General features: G+C 38.9%; 1 protein-coding gene across 4 annotated transcripts in view; it reads left to right on the top strand.

The window, feature by feature from the left end:
- The window catches only part of RPGRIP1L (RPGRIP1 like), a 66,891-nt gene extending 49,351 nt beyond the window's left edge, over positions 1-17,540 (top strand). For 3 of the 4 annotated variants that reach the window (XM_042438581.1, XM_042438582.1, XM_042438583.1), the window contains exons 23-26: positions 214-397; positions 8,584-8,668; positions 15,534-15,667; positions 17,272-17,540. In XM_042438581.1, the coding sequence (XP_042294515.1) occupies positions 214-397; positions 8,584-8,668; positions 15,534-15,667; positions 17,272-17,384 (516 nt within the window). In that variant the 3' untranslated portion in view covers positions 17,385-17,540. The remainder of the gene's footprint in view (positions 1-213; positions 398-8,583; positions 8,669-15,533; positions 15,668-17,271) is intronic. The other variant, XM_042438580.1, reaches the window with a different exon arrangement.
- Positions 17,541-18,413: the final 873 nt, after the last annotated feature.

The raw sequence follows: 18,413 nt of genomic DNA, 5'->3' as shown, positions 1-18,413 counted from the left end.
ATATCAATCTGTAGCCTGTTGCAATGTTGGCGTTAACTACAAAGCCCAGGGCCAAGTTACGACTTCTATTGTAGCTCTGTCATAAACCACCAGTCATGTTTTATCACCCAAAACATCTTCTGTGATTTGCATGTTTGTTGTGACACTTTTGTATGACAAGATATATATGCATGCTGTTGCTGTTTCTTTTACTTACGTGTTCTTTTTTCATAGCCTGCCGAAAAAATCCGGATTGAAATAGTAGCGCTCAGTCTGACTGACAACCAGATTGCAAGGGATAACACAATACAGCGGCTGTTTGTGGAATGCAAGTTCTCTACTTTTCCAGCAGAGGAAACTCCAGTGTCCCTTCCAAAACCCAGAATTGGGCAGTGGGTCTATTACAATTATAGCCATGGTAGGTTTTCATTAAGTATGTATTTCCTTGTTTCTCTGTCTCTAGTTCCATGTCTCTCTTTTTTTAAAAAAAGTAATTCCTATTGAAAATATCTGGTAGGTATTTTGTAAACTGTGCTCTGAAATAAATAAGAAGCCCTCTATATTCAACCAAAGTTTTATCTCAGTCCTGCTTCCCTTAGTAGCCAGTCAGTTCCTATCAGGATACCTGTAAGCGTAAGTCACATACAGTAACTCTGCTGCGGGCCCCTGCTATTTCTCTCCTTGGCTGCAAGAGTTAGCATAAATATGATTTCCAACATATTCCCAAGAAGGGCCAGTGAGTGCGGTTGCCAGAATGAAAACTTGAGAGAGCTCCTTTATTTTTAATGGTATGTAGAAGAAGGAATTTCAGCAGGTGCTGCTTGGTATGCAACCAGATAATAAGCAACACCTGTTGAAAGTCCATCTTCTGCACAGCCATTAAAAGGAAAGAAGCCCCATCCAGTTTTCACCCTGATAACCCTTACTCACTGTCATTATTTGTTATTTTAATTGTGATTTTAAAAATCATCCTACCAGGTTTTGTAGGGGGAAAGGGATTATCAAAAGAAAGCAAACAAAGAAATACTTCCAACATTTGGCAGATTGCAACTCCAAATAATTATGTTTGTATAGAACTCTAGAGTATTGCATACAGTGTAAGTCGATGAGTGCTATTCCTTATGCCAGGTTGTCATAAAGTTAGATGACACATTGTCATGCAGTAAAATATACAAAACATCTGTGGCTTAATGAATCCACAAGATTGCACAAAGCCAGATTTTCAGAGCTTTTCCCAGAAGCAGGTTTATTGTTGCAGTTGGATTTGTCATTGGAACACAAAGCAAGTTGGTATATATTGCCAATGAAGAACTCATCCAGTGGTTAGTGTCAGTAACTTTGCTATTTATGTGACTGCAGTCTACTGTACTGATAGAACAGGGATGACATTGTGTAATCATCCAACGTTTTTTGTTATAATGGCCTTCAATTTTCAGACATTATTGAGAAAGGCAATTCCTGACTTCGTTTTTTTTTTAAATATCTAGGTTTCTAAATTTATTACTTCATAGTTCAAGCTTGAAGGCTGGAATGTGCTTCTCCAGCTTCATTAAAACTTTCATTTCCACTTCATTTAATTACTCATTTGAAGAGAACTAGTGTGGTGTAGTTGTGTGAGTGCTGGATTAGGAGACTAGAATTCAAATCCCTCTCAACCATGAGTTGTTTACAGGAAGCACACAGCTCCCTCATTGCAATAGCTCTGCTGGTTTTGACCTATAAAACACTAAACAGCTTGAGTTCAGATTATTTGAAGAACCATATTTCTTATGAGCTCTAAGATCATCTCCATGGCTAACCCCAAACATTAAATTAAGGTAGCCTCTGTCCATTGTTACTCTATTCCATGTAGAGTAGACCCTTGGTATCCATTGGGATTTGGTTTCAGGACCTTCAGTGGATAACAACAAGTGGCTGCTCAAGTCCCGTTACATACAGTGACATAGTAAAATGGTGTCCCTTATATAAAATGGCAAAATCAAGGTTTGCTTTTAGGAATTAATATATTTTTAAAATATTTTCAAGCTGTGGATGGCTGAATCCATGGATAAAGAATGCATGGATACGGAGGGACGACTGTATTTGACCCCAAGAGGGGGTATTCCACCCATTTTAATGTCCTGCACTGGAGCTAACCTTCAGCCTCAGCATGAGACTCAATCCTTTCCCATGTTCTTTTCTGGAAGTGCTTATCTAATGTGCAGTGGTTGTTACCAGTAGCATATTTAATACAGGTTGAGTCACCTTTATCCACAATGTTTGGGACCAGAAGTGTTTGGGATTGTGGATGCTTTCAGATTTTGGAATATTTGCATATACATAATGAGATATTTTGGAGATGGGACCCAAGTCTAAAAGTGAAATTCATTTATGTTTTGTATACACCTTATAAACATTGCCAGAAGGCAATTGTATGCATAATATTTTATTAATTTTGTGCCTGAAACAAAGTTTCTGTACACTGAACTATCAGAAAACAAAGGTGTCACTATCACAGCCACCCATGTGGACAGTTTTGGATTTCTAGATAAGGGAGACTCAACTTGTCATGCTGACTGGGGCCTTCTTAGCATCCTCGACCTGATCAGCTCCATCATCATTGTAATTATCCCAGGTCCATTCACAAAGCCAGTACAAATTTATCAGTCCTGATATTGAGCTAGTGAATCCTTTTTCTGGTCCTATATACCAGTAGTTCATAGGAGTGGGGCATTTTTTTTAAATTAAGGATAAAATAATGGCTGTGTTGAGAACACACACATTTGCTCATATGAACCCAGCATTAAAACTGGGACCTTAGTGGAAAAGACTGTTACAGTGGACCCTTGTTATATGCTGGGGTTTTATTCCAAGATGCCCCATGGATAACAAAATCTGTGGATGCTCAAGTCCCATTAAATATAATGACATAGCAAAATGGTGTCCCTTATAAAAATTCGAAAACCAAGGTTTCATATTTGAAATTTATACTTTTTTGAACATTTTCAAACCGTGGATGCTTGAATCCGTGTATTAAAAAATCCGTGTATAAGAAGGGCCGACTGTATTATCTTTGTAATGGTCATTGGATCAAATAAATAAATCCCAAGAGCGAGATTATATTTTCTTTTAGTGGGGGGGGGGGAATAGTTGCCACAACATTATGACTCCAAACTTGTTTCCAACACAATGGCTTTATCTTTTCCAGAGTTTTATTTAAATAACTAGTTGGCTAATTTCTCCTTGGTGCCAGTTTTGCTTGTAAAGGAACACGGTTTCAGGCAAATGTCCTAATGAATTTGCTGTTTGATAATGTCAGCGAGAAAGCCAATAATCTAATAGTAATGAAGTGGGAATGTGTGTGTTTACTATAGCTTTACTCCATTTCTTATTCATGCCTAATTAGATTTGAGCATGTAGAATATTTGGGGTTAATTGAATATTTTCTTTAATAAAACTGAGATTTACATGATGGGGAAAGGAAGTGTACTTTGAGCTTAGAGGGAAACTAGTAGTCCCCAGGATTTTGTATGAAAAAATCACGATAAATCCAGATGTAATTTGAGAAATCATTATTTCTCAGTAAATAATACCTTTTTTATTGAGTTCTCTTATTATATTTACATCTTAGCACTGTGACTGGCTTTTTTTAAAAGAAAAGCTGCTTTACATCTTTTGGAGTTCTGGCTTAATAAGCAACACTTATTGTAAAGCTGTAGCGCTCTCAGTCCCCTGAGCCTTTGGTTTTTCTTTTTTAATCTTAAAGGAAGAAGCAAAGTAGTTCTACAATTAATAAATTAAATCTCACAATTATATTATAATGCAGACAGATTATCTTTTAATGGTTTGTTTTTAATTTAAAAGCTCTATCCATTGAAAGTGCCAATCTAAAAAGTACAGTCTTCAGTGTTCCGTCCAGGAATACTCATTGTTCGAATTCTCCATTAAGTAAATTCCAAGCAAAGATGGAGAAAACACAACCACTGAAATGATGGATAATTCCATCATGCAATCCCATGAAAGCACTGCCAGAAGTAATGTAAAGCTGTTCAGGTTTTCGGATTAATCTAATGGGCAGAGAATATATGGGTATGTGTTGTGTGCCTTAGTGTCTGACTTTTGGAGGCCCAAAGGTGAACCTAGCACGGGGTTTTCTTGGCAAGATTCATTCAGGGGAGGTTTGCCATTGCCTTTTCCTGAGCCTGAGATAGTGTGACTTGCCTAAGATCACTCAATTTGCTTTCATGCCCGAGCTGGGATTCAAACCCTGGTCTCCAGAGTCATAGTCCAACACTCAAACCACTACACTGCAAGAATAGATGCAGTACATAAAAAAAGAAGAGACAAATTGAAGTAGCCCAAATATCTAAGTCCCCCATTCTTATTATTATTATTATTATTATTATTATTATTCCACTTTTTGCCCACATGGTTGTTTATGAGATGCGCCCAGCAAGTCATGAGGGCAACCGTACCCTCTGTGCCTTGTTCCATAGAAACTGATATACAAAGGCATGCACTACTTCCAATACTGGGGTAATATATAGCCATCCTGACATGTAAACGTTGATTTGCCTGTGAATACCATCAGGGGCAGAAATAATATCAAACAATTTAATAGTCCCACCTGCCCAAAAAGCCTTCTTAAGCCACCTTTGGCATCTCCCTTCTCCCGACCCAACTGGCCCTGTATTCAGAAGGCTTTATTTTCTGTAGCCCCCAACCCAAGTCAAGAAGCTGTGGTCACCCGATCCTCTCTATTGCTTAAACACCTCTAGCCTTGCAAACAACACTAAGAAGCCCATAGATTTTATGTGCCATAGACTTAAAAGTAGTTTTGCAGTTGATTGTTTTCTTGGGGAACCTTGGAACGATGTTCTCATAAGAAAGGGTTATGGGCGCAAGTGTACGCAGGTCTTGTGTATACAGAGCAAGTAAATGTGGGCCAAGATGCACATACCCAGTTTATCATCTGTGTACAGGTATTAAACGTAATAGGAATATTTCTCAGAATTCAAACCATCCAAACAGGGCTTCAGCCTGAAGAAGATTAAGAAGAACTTGACTTGTCAGCTGTAAGGACGACAAGCAAGGGTCATGCCCATGATTTCAAATTGAGCCTAGGGATAATTCTGACTCTAAGTGGGAAATACTGTAGATGTAAGCAAACTGGCTTTATACTTTCTCTAACTTGGGATGGATAGTTACACCGAAGGGGTCGACTCATAATTTCACCTTGACAAAATGATTTCTCCCCCTCATGGACAAGACCACCATAATTGAAATAACAAAGATTAAGTTCAATTGATAGACACTGATAACAAGGAAATAGCATTTATATTTCATCGGGCTGAGAGAATATTGCCACAAGAATGCTGAGAAAGCAGGAAAGGGGCCTGGAAATAAGATTAATGATCATAGGCCTAAAGAATGTTATCTTGGCTGTATATAAACCTGCTTGGGAATTGACAATAGAAAGGGGAAAGATTAATGAAATCTTCCAAAGTTTTTTATGAGACTTATATAGATCAGAAGCCTTTGCCTCCGAGGAGTGAGTAGTTGATTATTTGGACAAATTGGAGGCACCTCAGGCAAGTGAAATGAAAAAAGAGAGAGCGAATGAATGGCTGGATACCCTTTGGATTCAGGATAATATGATAAAGGCATCTTTCATTTACACACTGCAGAAGATTCTTTAACATGCCGTTGCTCACGTTTCATATTTAAGTCAGAATAGGGGACAGAAGAGGAAGGCTTGTATGGACAGATTTTGGCACAGTGGTACAACTTGAGCCTAAGGCGGCTTTGGATTTTAGCAGGATGGTTCTAACTCTCATGATTGTAGATGGCAAAACAATGGGGGAGGCAAACAGTAATAAGGTTGTGAGTAAAATAAAGGTCTTGTTCACAGTATTTCTTTTTTTTTAAATTATTTATTTCAGTTCCACAATGAATACTAAATCAACAACAACAACAAAATGTTCAAACATGCTTGGTATATATACAAGTTAACAGAAAAACACACATAAGGAATGCTTAACAGACAATTCCATTAGGGTAGTTATCCAGGTGGTGTTGTACATTTAGGATGAAGACAAAAGTTCACTGAGGGAGCCTTTCATGATGGGGTCCTTCACAATATTTCCAAGCTCAGGGATCAATACCTGGTATTCTGAATAACCTGCCACAATCATGTCATTTATCCTCCTTGCAGTATATTTGTGTACTATTGAGTCCTGCTCACAGCTGTAATATAACGTTTTCATTGTGACCTCATATGTTTGGCTGAGACACTGAGAGGGGGGCTACAACATGGTGTTGTCTACTCTGTAACATGAGCTGCATCTATACTGCAAAATTAATGCAGTTTGAAACTGCTGGAACTGTCACAGCTCAATGCTATGGAATTCTGGGATTTGTAATTTTGTGTGACATTTGGCCTTCTCCATGAGAGAGCTCTGGAACCACAACACGCTTCAAATCCCATGTTTCCATAGGATGGCGCCATGACAGTTTAAACTGTGCCAAACTGCATTAATTCCACAATGTGGTAGCAGCCATGTCTTGGGATAATTGCCAAATTAGTAACTGTTAGTCTATTGGATTGAAGCGAATGAAGAAGCATCCTGTGGCTTCTGACAGATAAATAGTTATTATAGTGTGAGCTTCCATTGGGGCTTTAGCCCACTTCATCAGATGCATCACGTGTGTATTTGTTTGACTAGGATAGATAAATGTCAGGCTGTAGCCTTTCCTATTTGACTGGCCTAAAAGTCTCTCTTATTGCCTGTTGTGGCAGGAGAGGAGGATTAAATTACAGGGGCTGTCAGAAAGGACAAGCATGCTGCCATACATTATCGCTATCACTGGCTTTCACCGGGTGAAAGAAACCACTGTAAATCCCTTCCATTGCGAAGCAATAAAAGCCACTGGCTTTTACAGTCATGACTGCCAGGGCCATTAACAGGGAATGACAGCTGTGTGGCATTCTTAGATGCTGCCCGTATCTCTTCCGACAGTGTGCAGCATAAAGCTGCCAGCGATATGACAATTGGATCACATGGCAGTTCCCACTTCAATTCTGGGTTTTGTCATTGATTTCCTTTTAGGAGAGACTGAAAGAGACAATTCGTTTCCCTTTTCCCCATTCCCTTCCCTTCTCTTCCCCCTGCCTAAGTGTGCTTACCTTTCAACATATGTTTAGGTTTAAATAATGAGCAAGTACTTGAAAAGTAGACCTCTTTGCACACTTTTTAAGAGACAAGATTAAAAACTGAGCTGGGAATATGTTAGCCATCACAATGTACTAAGTGTCCCAGTGATCATATTTTTTTACCACATTCAACTTTATAGGAGCTATGGCTTATAAAGACATCCTTAGTTTCTTTCTTGTACCAAAGATATGCACCACTCCATCAGAAAAAACAAAAATCCAATATGGTATAATAGATTATATTAGAACCTGAATAACCAGTCTTAACTAAATGAATGAAATGCCCCTCAAATCCATGACCTCTTGCCATGTCTAAAGGATCCAATGCAATAAATTATATTAAAACCCTAATAACCAGTCTTGAGTAAATGAAAGAGATGCCCATCAGTTCCATGATCACTTGCCATGTCTAAAGGATTCAATGCACATGCAATGTTTTGCTCTTCCTGAGTCTAAACGTTTTCTCCTTCATTTTGAGAAGAGCCACAGCTCCCAAATTCACAGTAGTGATATTCATTGAGGTTGTTGTTGTTGTTGTTGTTGTTGTTGTTGTTGTTGTTAACCTTTATTTATATAGCGCTGTAAATTTACACAACTTTCATCAGAGGATGAATACTTCAGCCTTATTGTCACTACCCTTAACTTAGCAGAGAAGGGTGGCAGGGGACTGGTGAGTTACTATCCATTAGGAGGCTCCAGTTTGTCACCAGTGGTCTGAATTCAGGATAAAAGATTCCTATTACAACTGCATGAGTTAATTGTTTTTCCTATTGTCAGGCTGTTTGAGGCTTCATCCACAATGCAGAAATAATGCAGATTGACCCTGCTTTAACTGCCATGGCTCAGTACTTTGGAATTCTGAGATCTGTTGTTCTGTAGATATTTAGCCTTCTCTGTCAGACAGCTCTGGTGTCACAACAAACTGCAAATGCCTGGATTCCATAGCATAGAGCCATGACAGTTAAAGCAGTGTCAAACTGCATTATTTCTGCAGTGTAGAGGCAGCCTGAGATATCAGCAACAGATTTGTGAATAACTAGTGCTTCAGATGGAGATGTCATGGTCAAAACTCCCTGCATGTAATTTCCCTCTGTTATAAGATTCTGTGGTTCAGCCCCAGTCTATACTTCATGTACCTGAAATTTTGGAGAACACTTCTTGCATGAATTGCTAGGAACACTTTCTGCATCTATTGAAGTGGGCTAGGAAAACTCACACTGTAATAAGGTGTCAGGGGAATCTTTACTATTTTCCCCACAATAGACTAACACAGTTCCCTCTTGGGAATTGGAAGCTAATATTTGCTCCTATCTAAAATTCAGACAGAAGGAAGTCATTTTGAAAATGAGTCTTTACTGTATTTGCTTGCAGCCAGTTGCCTCCACTGTCATTTTCTGTTTGACTTTTTGCAGTCATGCACGTGGATCAAACAAACAACAAAGCAAGGCGAGACATCCTCAAAACCATGCTTCGGGAATCTGAGCCCAGCCCTGGAAGGTATGTTTAGAAGCTAAGTACATTGGGACACTTTGACCGACTCTCCTTACCATGCAAATTAATGTATAATTGGATCTGAAGGGAAAGGATAATGAATAAATGAATGCATAAATAATTGAAAGCTTGCCAGTTCTTTCACGAAGGTAAGTTGTTCCAATAGTAGGTACTGGCGTTATCAGTTTGTATTTCCATATGCAAACATCCTCCATAGATAAGGGAGTTGGTTTTGTATTCTCCCATGTTTGTTTGAAGAGCACATGACTTCATCATTTTTTTTAAAACAAGAAGCAACTGACACTACCTTAATAATAATAATAATAAATAAATAAAAGTTTTATTTATATTTCCTGCTTCTCCCTTCGGATCAAAGCGGCATTACAGCAGTAAAAACATCATAAAATATATACATAATTCAAAAACATCAATACTGTATATACTCATGTATAAGTCTAGAAATTTAGGTTTAAAAACTGACCCATAAAACCTGGGTCGACTTATCCACAGATCAATGTAAGCACTGTATTTTAATACATCCATATATATATGGTGAAAGGCAAGGGTTTAATCTGCCCTAGAAGCACTGATCCCCTTCTGCTCTCTCATCCATCCAGCCTTTAGTATATGCACTAATAGTTATGCCTGCTGCAAATTGTTTTCCTTTACTTCGTCCTTTACATCCTTCATTATATGTACCTATGTTTTACCCTTGACTTATCCATGGGTCATATCAAAATCCATAATTTTGGCCCCAAAACTTGCCCTCAACATATATATATGAGGTTGACTTATAGTCAAGTATATACGGTATGTTTTTTCCTTTCAGAGGGTAGGCATCAACTGGGTAGAGCAAAGATGGGGAACTACAGATGGTTGCATGTACCCTATTTTCCCTTTCCAAAAATAAATGTGGGGCGAAATGGCATTGAAATGGACTGTTGAACCCCTGGAAGGTTCTGGAGCATCTGTCTATTTTTAGAGTGAGCAAAATAAAGAAATATATAAAAATCTGACAACAGGGGCAGTTTGTTAGACCACATAATTTCCCCTCCCATATAGGGGCACTTCTCGATTTCCCATTTTAATCACAACTGGAATAGCTGGTGATTTCAATGAAGAGTGTAAAAGCTGCCAATCAGCCTTTCACACTTTTCAGTTAGCCATATATTTACAAATAAGCTTTGCAGACCTGAGGGTAGTTTTTGGCAATAAGACAGTAATCTCTGTTTCCTCCATTTTCCTTTAAAAATTGAGCTTCATACGTTGGCCGGTGCACAATTTTTTAATAGAATCCGACAGGAAGTGCCATAAAGTGATCCCTTAAGAGCAGGCACGTATCACATCTAAAGCACTTTGATGTTCAGAAACATTTTTTTCCCCTTTCTCATTTCAGCAAACAAGCAAAAGACTTCCAGATTTACTGCATACATTAGTAAGATGGATAACATGCTGGTGCTAGCGAAACTACAAATAAAGTTACATATTTCCCAATGGTACTATATTCTGGGCAGAGACCATTGTTTTGTAGGACATATCAAACTCCAGCGACTTAGGCAAAACCTTTTGCTCAGACTTTGAAATTCCTCGCAGGTTTGCATACTGTAGTGTATACATCTAGTAAAGGTTTGGCATTTTTAAGTCCCTCTAATTCCATGGGTAAATGATCTGAACATGTTCTTTAATTCTTTCTCATTGAAATCACTGGGGCCTAAAAGTGCTTAGCTTTGGCACAGATAGCAAGGGTTCGTCACATCAGGGCCCTTGCATAAAAACAAAAGTTTCCTTTTCTACCGTTCTGGATTAATTCCTTTCCGTCATCTCTTTGAAAATCTCCATGGGGAGTCTATATCTTTATCAGGTAGCAGATTCCATTGCTGAATTGTGCATAGCATATAACAGCCCAGAACTGTTAGTTACACTTAAGTCTCATGTTTTTTAATGGTACATAATTTTAGGCATGCGTAAGAGGCATTTCCTGCATATGCTCACAGTTATGTCCCTCTCTCCACATCTACTGAAGGGCAGAATATAATAAGAAAAGCAAATAAATGTTAGTTTTAATATACCAGCTGTTTCTTTGTACTGTTTGCTGAGGATACTTCTCAGTTCTTATGCTTGACATCTTAAATATGTGGAAATAGTTTACATCTTCCATCTCTGCCACCTATGTTTCTCATAAACATATGTAGTTTCTTCGGCTTTTCTTGATATGTTTTGACTGCTAGAGACTCATGATCAGTCTTAGTTGGCTGTGTTGGCGTATGTTGGCTGTGAACTGGGTATATGTCAACTATATGTCAACTATATGTTGAGTGTACATAATAATTCAGGTTCAGTTCCTAGCATTTCCAGTTAAAACCACATATGAAGCTGGATGGAGAATGAACCTGGAGAGCCCCTTACAGTCAGAGCTGATACTGATGGGCTATTATGTTATGGTGGACAAATCAATGCCATATTTCAAATGACAGCTCTTAAGTAATAAATCGGCCCATCCCAAATAATCTGTACTTTCTCTGCAGACATGATCATCTCTTCTTTAGCAGCTCAGCAGAAATCATTATTTATCACGGATAATTTATGAAGATTATCGCACTAGCTGCCTTTTCCCATTCTGCGCACGGGCTGAGACTGGGCTGGGACAATGTCTTATTGCACAACTCCGTGCCCAGATTGTTACCATCTCATCCTTCTCCCATCCTTAGCTAAAAATGCTTCTTTTCCCTAATGGGAGACGTTCTGATTGAAGACAGGATGGTAATGCTCTGGGCATGAAGCTGTGCGATAACACATGTTCCCAGCCCAGTCTCAGCCTGTGCCCAGATTGGGAAAAAGGCAATGCAATAATCTCCTAAATCCTGGGACCTAATCTGGCCCTTCCTCGTGGCAACATTGTTTGGTAGTTTCCCATTTTTTATTTTTTATTTGTATCTTTCCTAGCCCCTTTAGTGGGTAGTTTCATGTTATTTGCAGAAACATGGGGCATTGAGGCAAAAACACTTTGTGCATTGCAGTGGCAGCCTCATCATCCAAATACCATGGGATCTGTAATTTGTTTGCCTGTGTGTGTTTGTCCAATTGCATTTTTGTCAAGCAGGCACCTGAGCCAGCATGGTGTAGTGATTTGAGAGTTGGACGATGACTCTGGAGACCAGCGTTCAAACCCAGCCATGGAAACCCACTGGGTTACCTTAGGAAAGTCACACCCTCTCAGCCCCAGAGGAAATCAAAGGCAAACCCCTCTGAACAAATTTTGCCAAGAAAACCCCTGATAGGTTCTCCTTAGAGTCGCCATAAGTAGGAAACAACTTGAATGCACACAACACACACAAACACACAAGCATGCCCACCAGCTCTTTACAAATCCTTCCTTGGGATGATAGCTTGTACACTTGATCAAGTAGAGCTGATCAGTGCAAATGGCATGTGTTGAATTTGCAAATAGCCTCCAACACATGGGATCATTTTTCAGCTGTTTCCATGCTATTGCCTAACATGTGGCTCAGGCCTTACCATTCAGACAAGGAAAATCAATAAACCCTCCTTGCCATGGTCCTACTTCAGAAGTGGTCCATAAGGAGCTGAAATGCAGAATGCGGCCCTCAAGTGTACAGACACAGCACATATTAAAGTTGGCTGCATTGCTCCCTTGACACATGTTTCCTATCACAATGCCTTATATAATAATATCAGAACTTTTTCCCCCCTCAGTTGAAACAGGAACTAAACTTTAAAGTGTAGGAAACCAAAGGGACTAAGGATAAAAATATCAGTCCAAATTGGCTGCACATGGTCTAGATGTGGTGGTGGGATAAATCTGTGATAACTGAAATTGTAGCAACTTGTGCTATGAAAAAGAAGGTAAAGAATAAAGCCAAACAGCTTGCAAAGTGTTGCTTGTTCTCCCAAAGTCCTCCATGCTCATGTTCTTAACAGCAGGGCTAATTTATACAATACTATCCTACCCTTTCAAAACAGGAAAGAGAAGATTGTAAGGAAAATTGAGATGATGATGATAGTGAAAATTTTGAGCTCTCGGTGATATAAATACCATAGACTTAAATCTTAATTGCTAATCCCAAATAGAGAAGACCTATTCAGTCAGTTGGTGAATGGTAAGTCAATCCTTAGAGATCCAGAATGGTGTAGTGGTTTGAGTGCTGGACTAAGACTCTGGGTGACCAAGGTTTGAATCTGCGCAGTCAAGGAAACCCATTGAGTGACCTTGGAAAAGTCACACATTCTCATCCTTCAAGAAAGGCAATGGTAAACCTCCTCTGAATTAATCTTCCCTAAGATAGGACGGCCATAAATTGGAGTAGACTTGAAGATAAATGCAGATGGTTGCACCCCATATTATTTAATATGTGGCATGGCAATCCACTAGCTCTCCGATGTGGTGGACTTACTGATTTACTGGGACTAGCAAATGGATTTGGGCCTATATAAAAGCAATGTTGTCTTAGTAAACTGATGTCAATGCAGAAAAGAACCAAATCAGGACCCAAAATAACACTATCCTTTAACTCAAGCTCATTGATTTAAAAATGTCCTCACTGATTAAACCAGCCAATACAGTTTTATAACTCAGATATAACCAACATGAATTCAGTGAAATTTATTCCCAGATAGATATTAAATAGGGCTACAGCCTAAAGGTTTGATAAATTAATTTACAGTCTGATGGTGGTATTAATTATTAAAAGCAGAAGGAATTTCTTAGAAAGCTGAAAGGAAGGGGGAAAGAGTGAGATACAAGGTTTTTGGAGGAACCATCCATGAAATACAGCGTGATCAATAATAGGAAACAATTTTAACTTTAGGTTTCAATTTCAGCACCACCTTATGTAAAAAAGCTATTCCCTGTTTTGTTTTTTCCAGAAAGCTAGTTCCATTATTAGTATTTTGATCTTTTGGAGCAGCAAAATGATTTTCTGAAGCTGCCTCTGCAACATCAACCATGGCATTCTCATTGACATTGATATTTTTATAGACTTTATTCTTTTGACATGCACAACATACTTGACAGTCTGCAAAGCCAGCATTCCATGGTCTGGCTAGACCTTCCCAATTTCGGAGTTGGCTAAGGTGCCAAGGAAAGTAATAACTTACATGTGTCTCCATGTTTTGGGCCTTTCCCTATTTTCAAGTAAACAAATGCAGGCTAACATGCCAGGGCATAGTAGTGGGAAGCGGGTTATTTGTCAGCTCATTAAAGGATAATGTACATTTAAACTTGCCCTCGAAAAAGTGTTTCCTTCCATGCTGCATCCTAACATAAGTGAACCAGGCCTTTGAAAAGAGTACTTTGTTCCAGTTCTTTGTACTTAAGTAAATAGCTTTATTGGCAGAACCTTTACAGTGCCTTTGAGCATTATGACTAAGCCACTTTCTGAATAATCCTCCATGAGGAATATATGCAGCTAAAGGTCATTTTTATATATATTATGTACATGTTTGAGACTTCTTCTTCAGAATAATATGTTTTTGTCCTGTGTGAGGCAACAGTGGGCAGTTGGGGGGCTTCCCAAGGATCTGCACTCATCCTGTATTCAACCACACATTGGACCTCTATTGAACAAACCTAACAATTTTTACCCCCAAAGTGAAAAAAGAATGAGGCGGGAGACTCCAAAATTGCCTTAAAATGTAGAGGCTTCCAGGATAGTAATTGTTCATACTTGGGCTGAAAAAATATCTCCACTGGGAACTCTGGCGCGGGACAGACCACCTGAAAAGGGCAGCCTGCCGGCGGCCTAATTTCCTCCGGAGGGAAGCTGCAGCCACCAAACCGCACGGCTTCCCTCTGCAGGAAAAAGAACCTGGAAAAACGGGTTCTTTCTGCACCACAGGGCCAGCGTAATGAGTGTGCCACTGGTGCACTTGTTATGTAAGTGACAAGTGGTGATGTGCGGATGCCACACGGCGCTTACATAACAATGGCGGCACCCATGTACACTGGACACCGCTATTGTTACGGTGCTGTGCCGTGCTATGGTTAGGGACTGTGCAGTTGCCACATGGTCCCTAACCCTAAAATTGGCACCAGCATGGCGCATTTGCTCATTCTGTAGTCGCCATTGATAGTTGGACACAATTCTCAACCCTATGCAATATTTAAGGCAGGGGTGGGAGCCTGCGATCAAATTGCTTGTTGACTTATGGCAACCATGATTTGTATAAGGCTTTTTTAAACAAGGAAAAATAGAAAACATCCTACAAGGTATCCCTTTACCTATTTAAAGATGGCTGTCATGTTACCTTTTAGTCTTCTCTTCTCCAAGCTAAACATACCCTAAGTCATTCCTCATAAGGCTTAATTTCCAGAATTTAGATCATCTTGTATGCAAAGGGATCTTGTAGCACCTTTGAAACTAACTTAAAGAAAGAAGCTGGTAGCATAAGCTTTAAATAGACTTGGGCTCAAGTTTATGAAAGCTCATGCCACCAGCTTCTTTCTTTCAGTTGTCTCAAAGATGCTGCAAGATCCCTTTGTATACTGATTTTCCAGACTAACATGGCAATATCTTTGAACTTGATCATCTTGGTCATCCTTCTCTGGACATGTTTTACCTTGTCAAGATGCTTCTTGTACTGTGATGCCCAGAACTGGACACAGTATTCCAGGAGTAGAGGGCACTGTTACTTCCCTTGATTTGGGCACTACTGTTGATGCAGCCCAGAATTGCATTCACTTTTTTGGCCACTGCATCATAGTATTAACTCATGTTTAGCTTGTAGTCTAATAAAAGGGGGGAGAGTGTAAACATAATGTTTAGTTTCAGCCTAAGTTGGAAGAGGAGGTTTTTGAAAACCCCATAGCAAATATGTGAATATATTTATGTTTCTTCCTCAAACCACTTCTCAGCATACGATTTACAGTGGTCAGTGATCCGCCTGAAGATGAACAAGATCTTGAGTGTGAAGATATTGGCTTTGCGTACGTCAGTCTAAATGAGATATTTAAAAAAGGGCAAGACATAATTGAACAAGACATCAAGGGTGAGTTCAGGATGGTTTTTCAATTCCACTTCTTTGCAGCTTTCTCCGTTCCTTTTTTTTTTTTTTTTTCCCTGAGGTGAGAGGATGGAAGGGGTTTTACTTCTTGGATATATGTTGTTGTTTTTATCTTTTAATACAGGCAGTCCTGTGAATAAGTGTCTATATATTTTACCCAAAATGAATTGTGGCTGCCAAAGCCTTCCATTTGAAACATGGTTTTGAAATGAACAAGTTATCCAGAAAGGATAGTTTGGTGCAACTTATAAAATACAGAGTCTAGCATCTCCCTGGTTACATATGTATACACTCATGCCTCCACATGTGTGGCTTTGACTTTTGCAGATTTGATTATTCATGGATTTTATTAATATATTCTTTCTAGGAATATCTAGGTCATCCAATGCAACTCTGTGGTCAACTTTAAGCAAAAGCCACACTGAAAGACCTAGAGATTCCTAGAGAAAACACTCCGCTAGGCATTTGTAGCTCCTATGGTTATTTTCTGGCAGATGTTGACCACAGAGTTGCACTGGAAAACCTAGAGATTCCTAGAGACGTGTTCTTTTGGGTAAAAACATAGTGTTTTTGTTATTTGCTCTTTTTTCCACATTCACAGGGGTCCTGTGCCCCTAACCCCAGCAAATGTAGAGGGACAAGTGTAGTTTTCTGAATAGGATCTGATACAAGTGTATTGATAATTTCAAATCAGAATTAGATTGTTAATGTTATGGATGATTTCTTTGAGGTCACCCAATAAGATGGGTGACTGAGCGCAAACTTGTACCAAGCTTCCCAGTTGTTTCAAAGAAGGCCACTTGTTTCAAAGAAGGCTTGTTACAGAATATCCTGGTTTTGTAAACCAAGATTGAACCAGTTCAGATGTCAAGGGAAATAATGTTTGCTTATCAAGGGAAATAATAGTTTAGTAAACCACCATGAAAGAGTCTAAGTAAGAAGAGAGGGGAAGGGGCCTAATACATGAAGATTTATTAGACTAACCATGGCTTATTAGTACGTAGAGAGATCTTGTAGCATCTTTCAGACTAACCGAAAGAAAGAAATTGGCAGCGTGAGCTATTGTAGACTTCAGTCTACTTCCTCAGGTGCATTTGGTGGAGTGGAAATATTAGACTAACATAACTATATCTCAGCCAAGGCAGTCTACCTCCACAAACACTGAAACAGGAATATTAAAATATTTTAGAGAATGAGGGAAATAAGCAAGACAATGCTTTTTAAAAGTAGTATGCCACCCACACACCACGAGAGTGTATGCCGTTTTTAGCCAGCTGTCATTTCTTTCCCTATAAGGCAATGGCAGCACTGCTGTGTCTCTACTCAATAGTATCCATAGAAATAAACACAGGGCTTTGGGTATGCCAGAACTTGCCCCACATCTGGGAGCCACGGGGGTCAGCACAGGGTCTCAAGAGAACAGCTAAGCGTCAGACCTGATACCCAGAAAGGACCTAGAGTTCTCCTGTGACTTCTTTTTATGAAAGTTTCTCTATCAGCTCAAGTTAACTCAAAGGTATGCGAGGAGAGGATCCGTGAACTCGCTATTGATGTTACTCCTCCCAACCTCCCTTGTGTTCTTTTTCTAGTTTTTGATTTGCAAGATGATGGAACGGTAATTGGAAAGCTCAAAGTAACAGTGGAAGCCCTACATGCTCTTCGCTCAATCCACAAGGAACTAGGAAACGTCCAGGAGGTCTGAAAAAGGATCCGTTGTGCCTGCAGACGTGCCTTCTCCCAATGTAGCTCTTGCAAGGCAGAGGGATGCTACAGTATATTTAATGTATAATTTATATGTAAAGGATGCACAATTTACTGCTGTAAAGTTTATATATCTTTTCATATATATATATATATATATATATATATATATATATATATATATTTCTCTCTCTCCCTTCCTAAGGCTACAGCCCCACCCACAGTGGATGCCAGCTTGTAAATAATTAAAACCTACATGATTGAATGATGTGCTTTATTTGCATTTTCAACCATTTTCTTTTTGCCTTACATAAAACATAATAAAAATGCAAGTCAAATTTTTAATTTTTAATAAAAAAAAAACCTTAAGCCTTAGAAAACTGATTAAAAATACTTTTATGTTATCCCTAATCACCCCGCTAAATGGAATGCCTGCGATTAGCCTCATTAAGAATTTTATACTGTGAAGCTTTTATTAGAAGCAATATATGAAAATTACTTGGATTAATGTGTTAATCTGCCTCTTTAAAATGCTAATATCCATTTTATGCACATTAAATCTCAGTATGCATTTTCTTTGATGCATGCCGTTTCTATCAATTAAATATAAAGAACGAGACTGGTCCCAAGACTTATTAAATTACTGCAAGCTTTTATAAAAAGAAACACACAACTTTTGCCCTTCTGCTAACATTATAATCAGTTGTTTGTGATTATCAAGTTTGAAGGGAGGGTATGGCTTAAACCTCTTTTTTGTTTTGGTGGTGTGTGGTGTGTTGTTGTTTTTCCGTCTGTAGGAAAAAAGAGATTTACATATTTTGACTCGTAACTATCAAAGTGCAAGATGAAACTCTAAAAGGAATGATCATCTTAACTTACTCTTAAGGCCCAAGCCCCATCGTTTCAATAACATTTAAAACATATATAAAACCTGGACAATGTGTACTTGTGTCCTGATAACCATTGATTGAAAACAGCCTGGAAACTCAGTTTTCCAGCCTTCCTCCAATGGCTGTGAAGGTTTTAATTG

Source organism: Sceloporus undulatus, chromosome 8 (assembly GCF_019175285.1).
Source record: "Sceloporus undulatus isolate JIND9_A2432 ecotype Alabama chromosome 8, SceUnd_v1.1, whole genome shotgun sequence".
Taxonomy (NCBI): Eukaryota; Metazoa; Chordata; class Lepidosauria; order Squamata; family Phrynosomatidae; genus Sceloporus; species Sceloporus undulatus.
The sequence above is the reverse complement of the archived record's forward strand: the minus strand, read 5'-3'. Positions and strand labels throughout refer to the sequence as shown.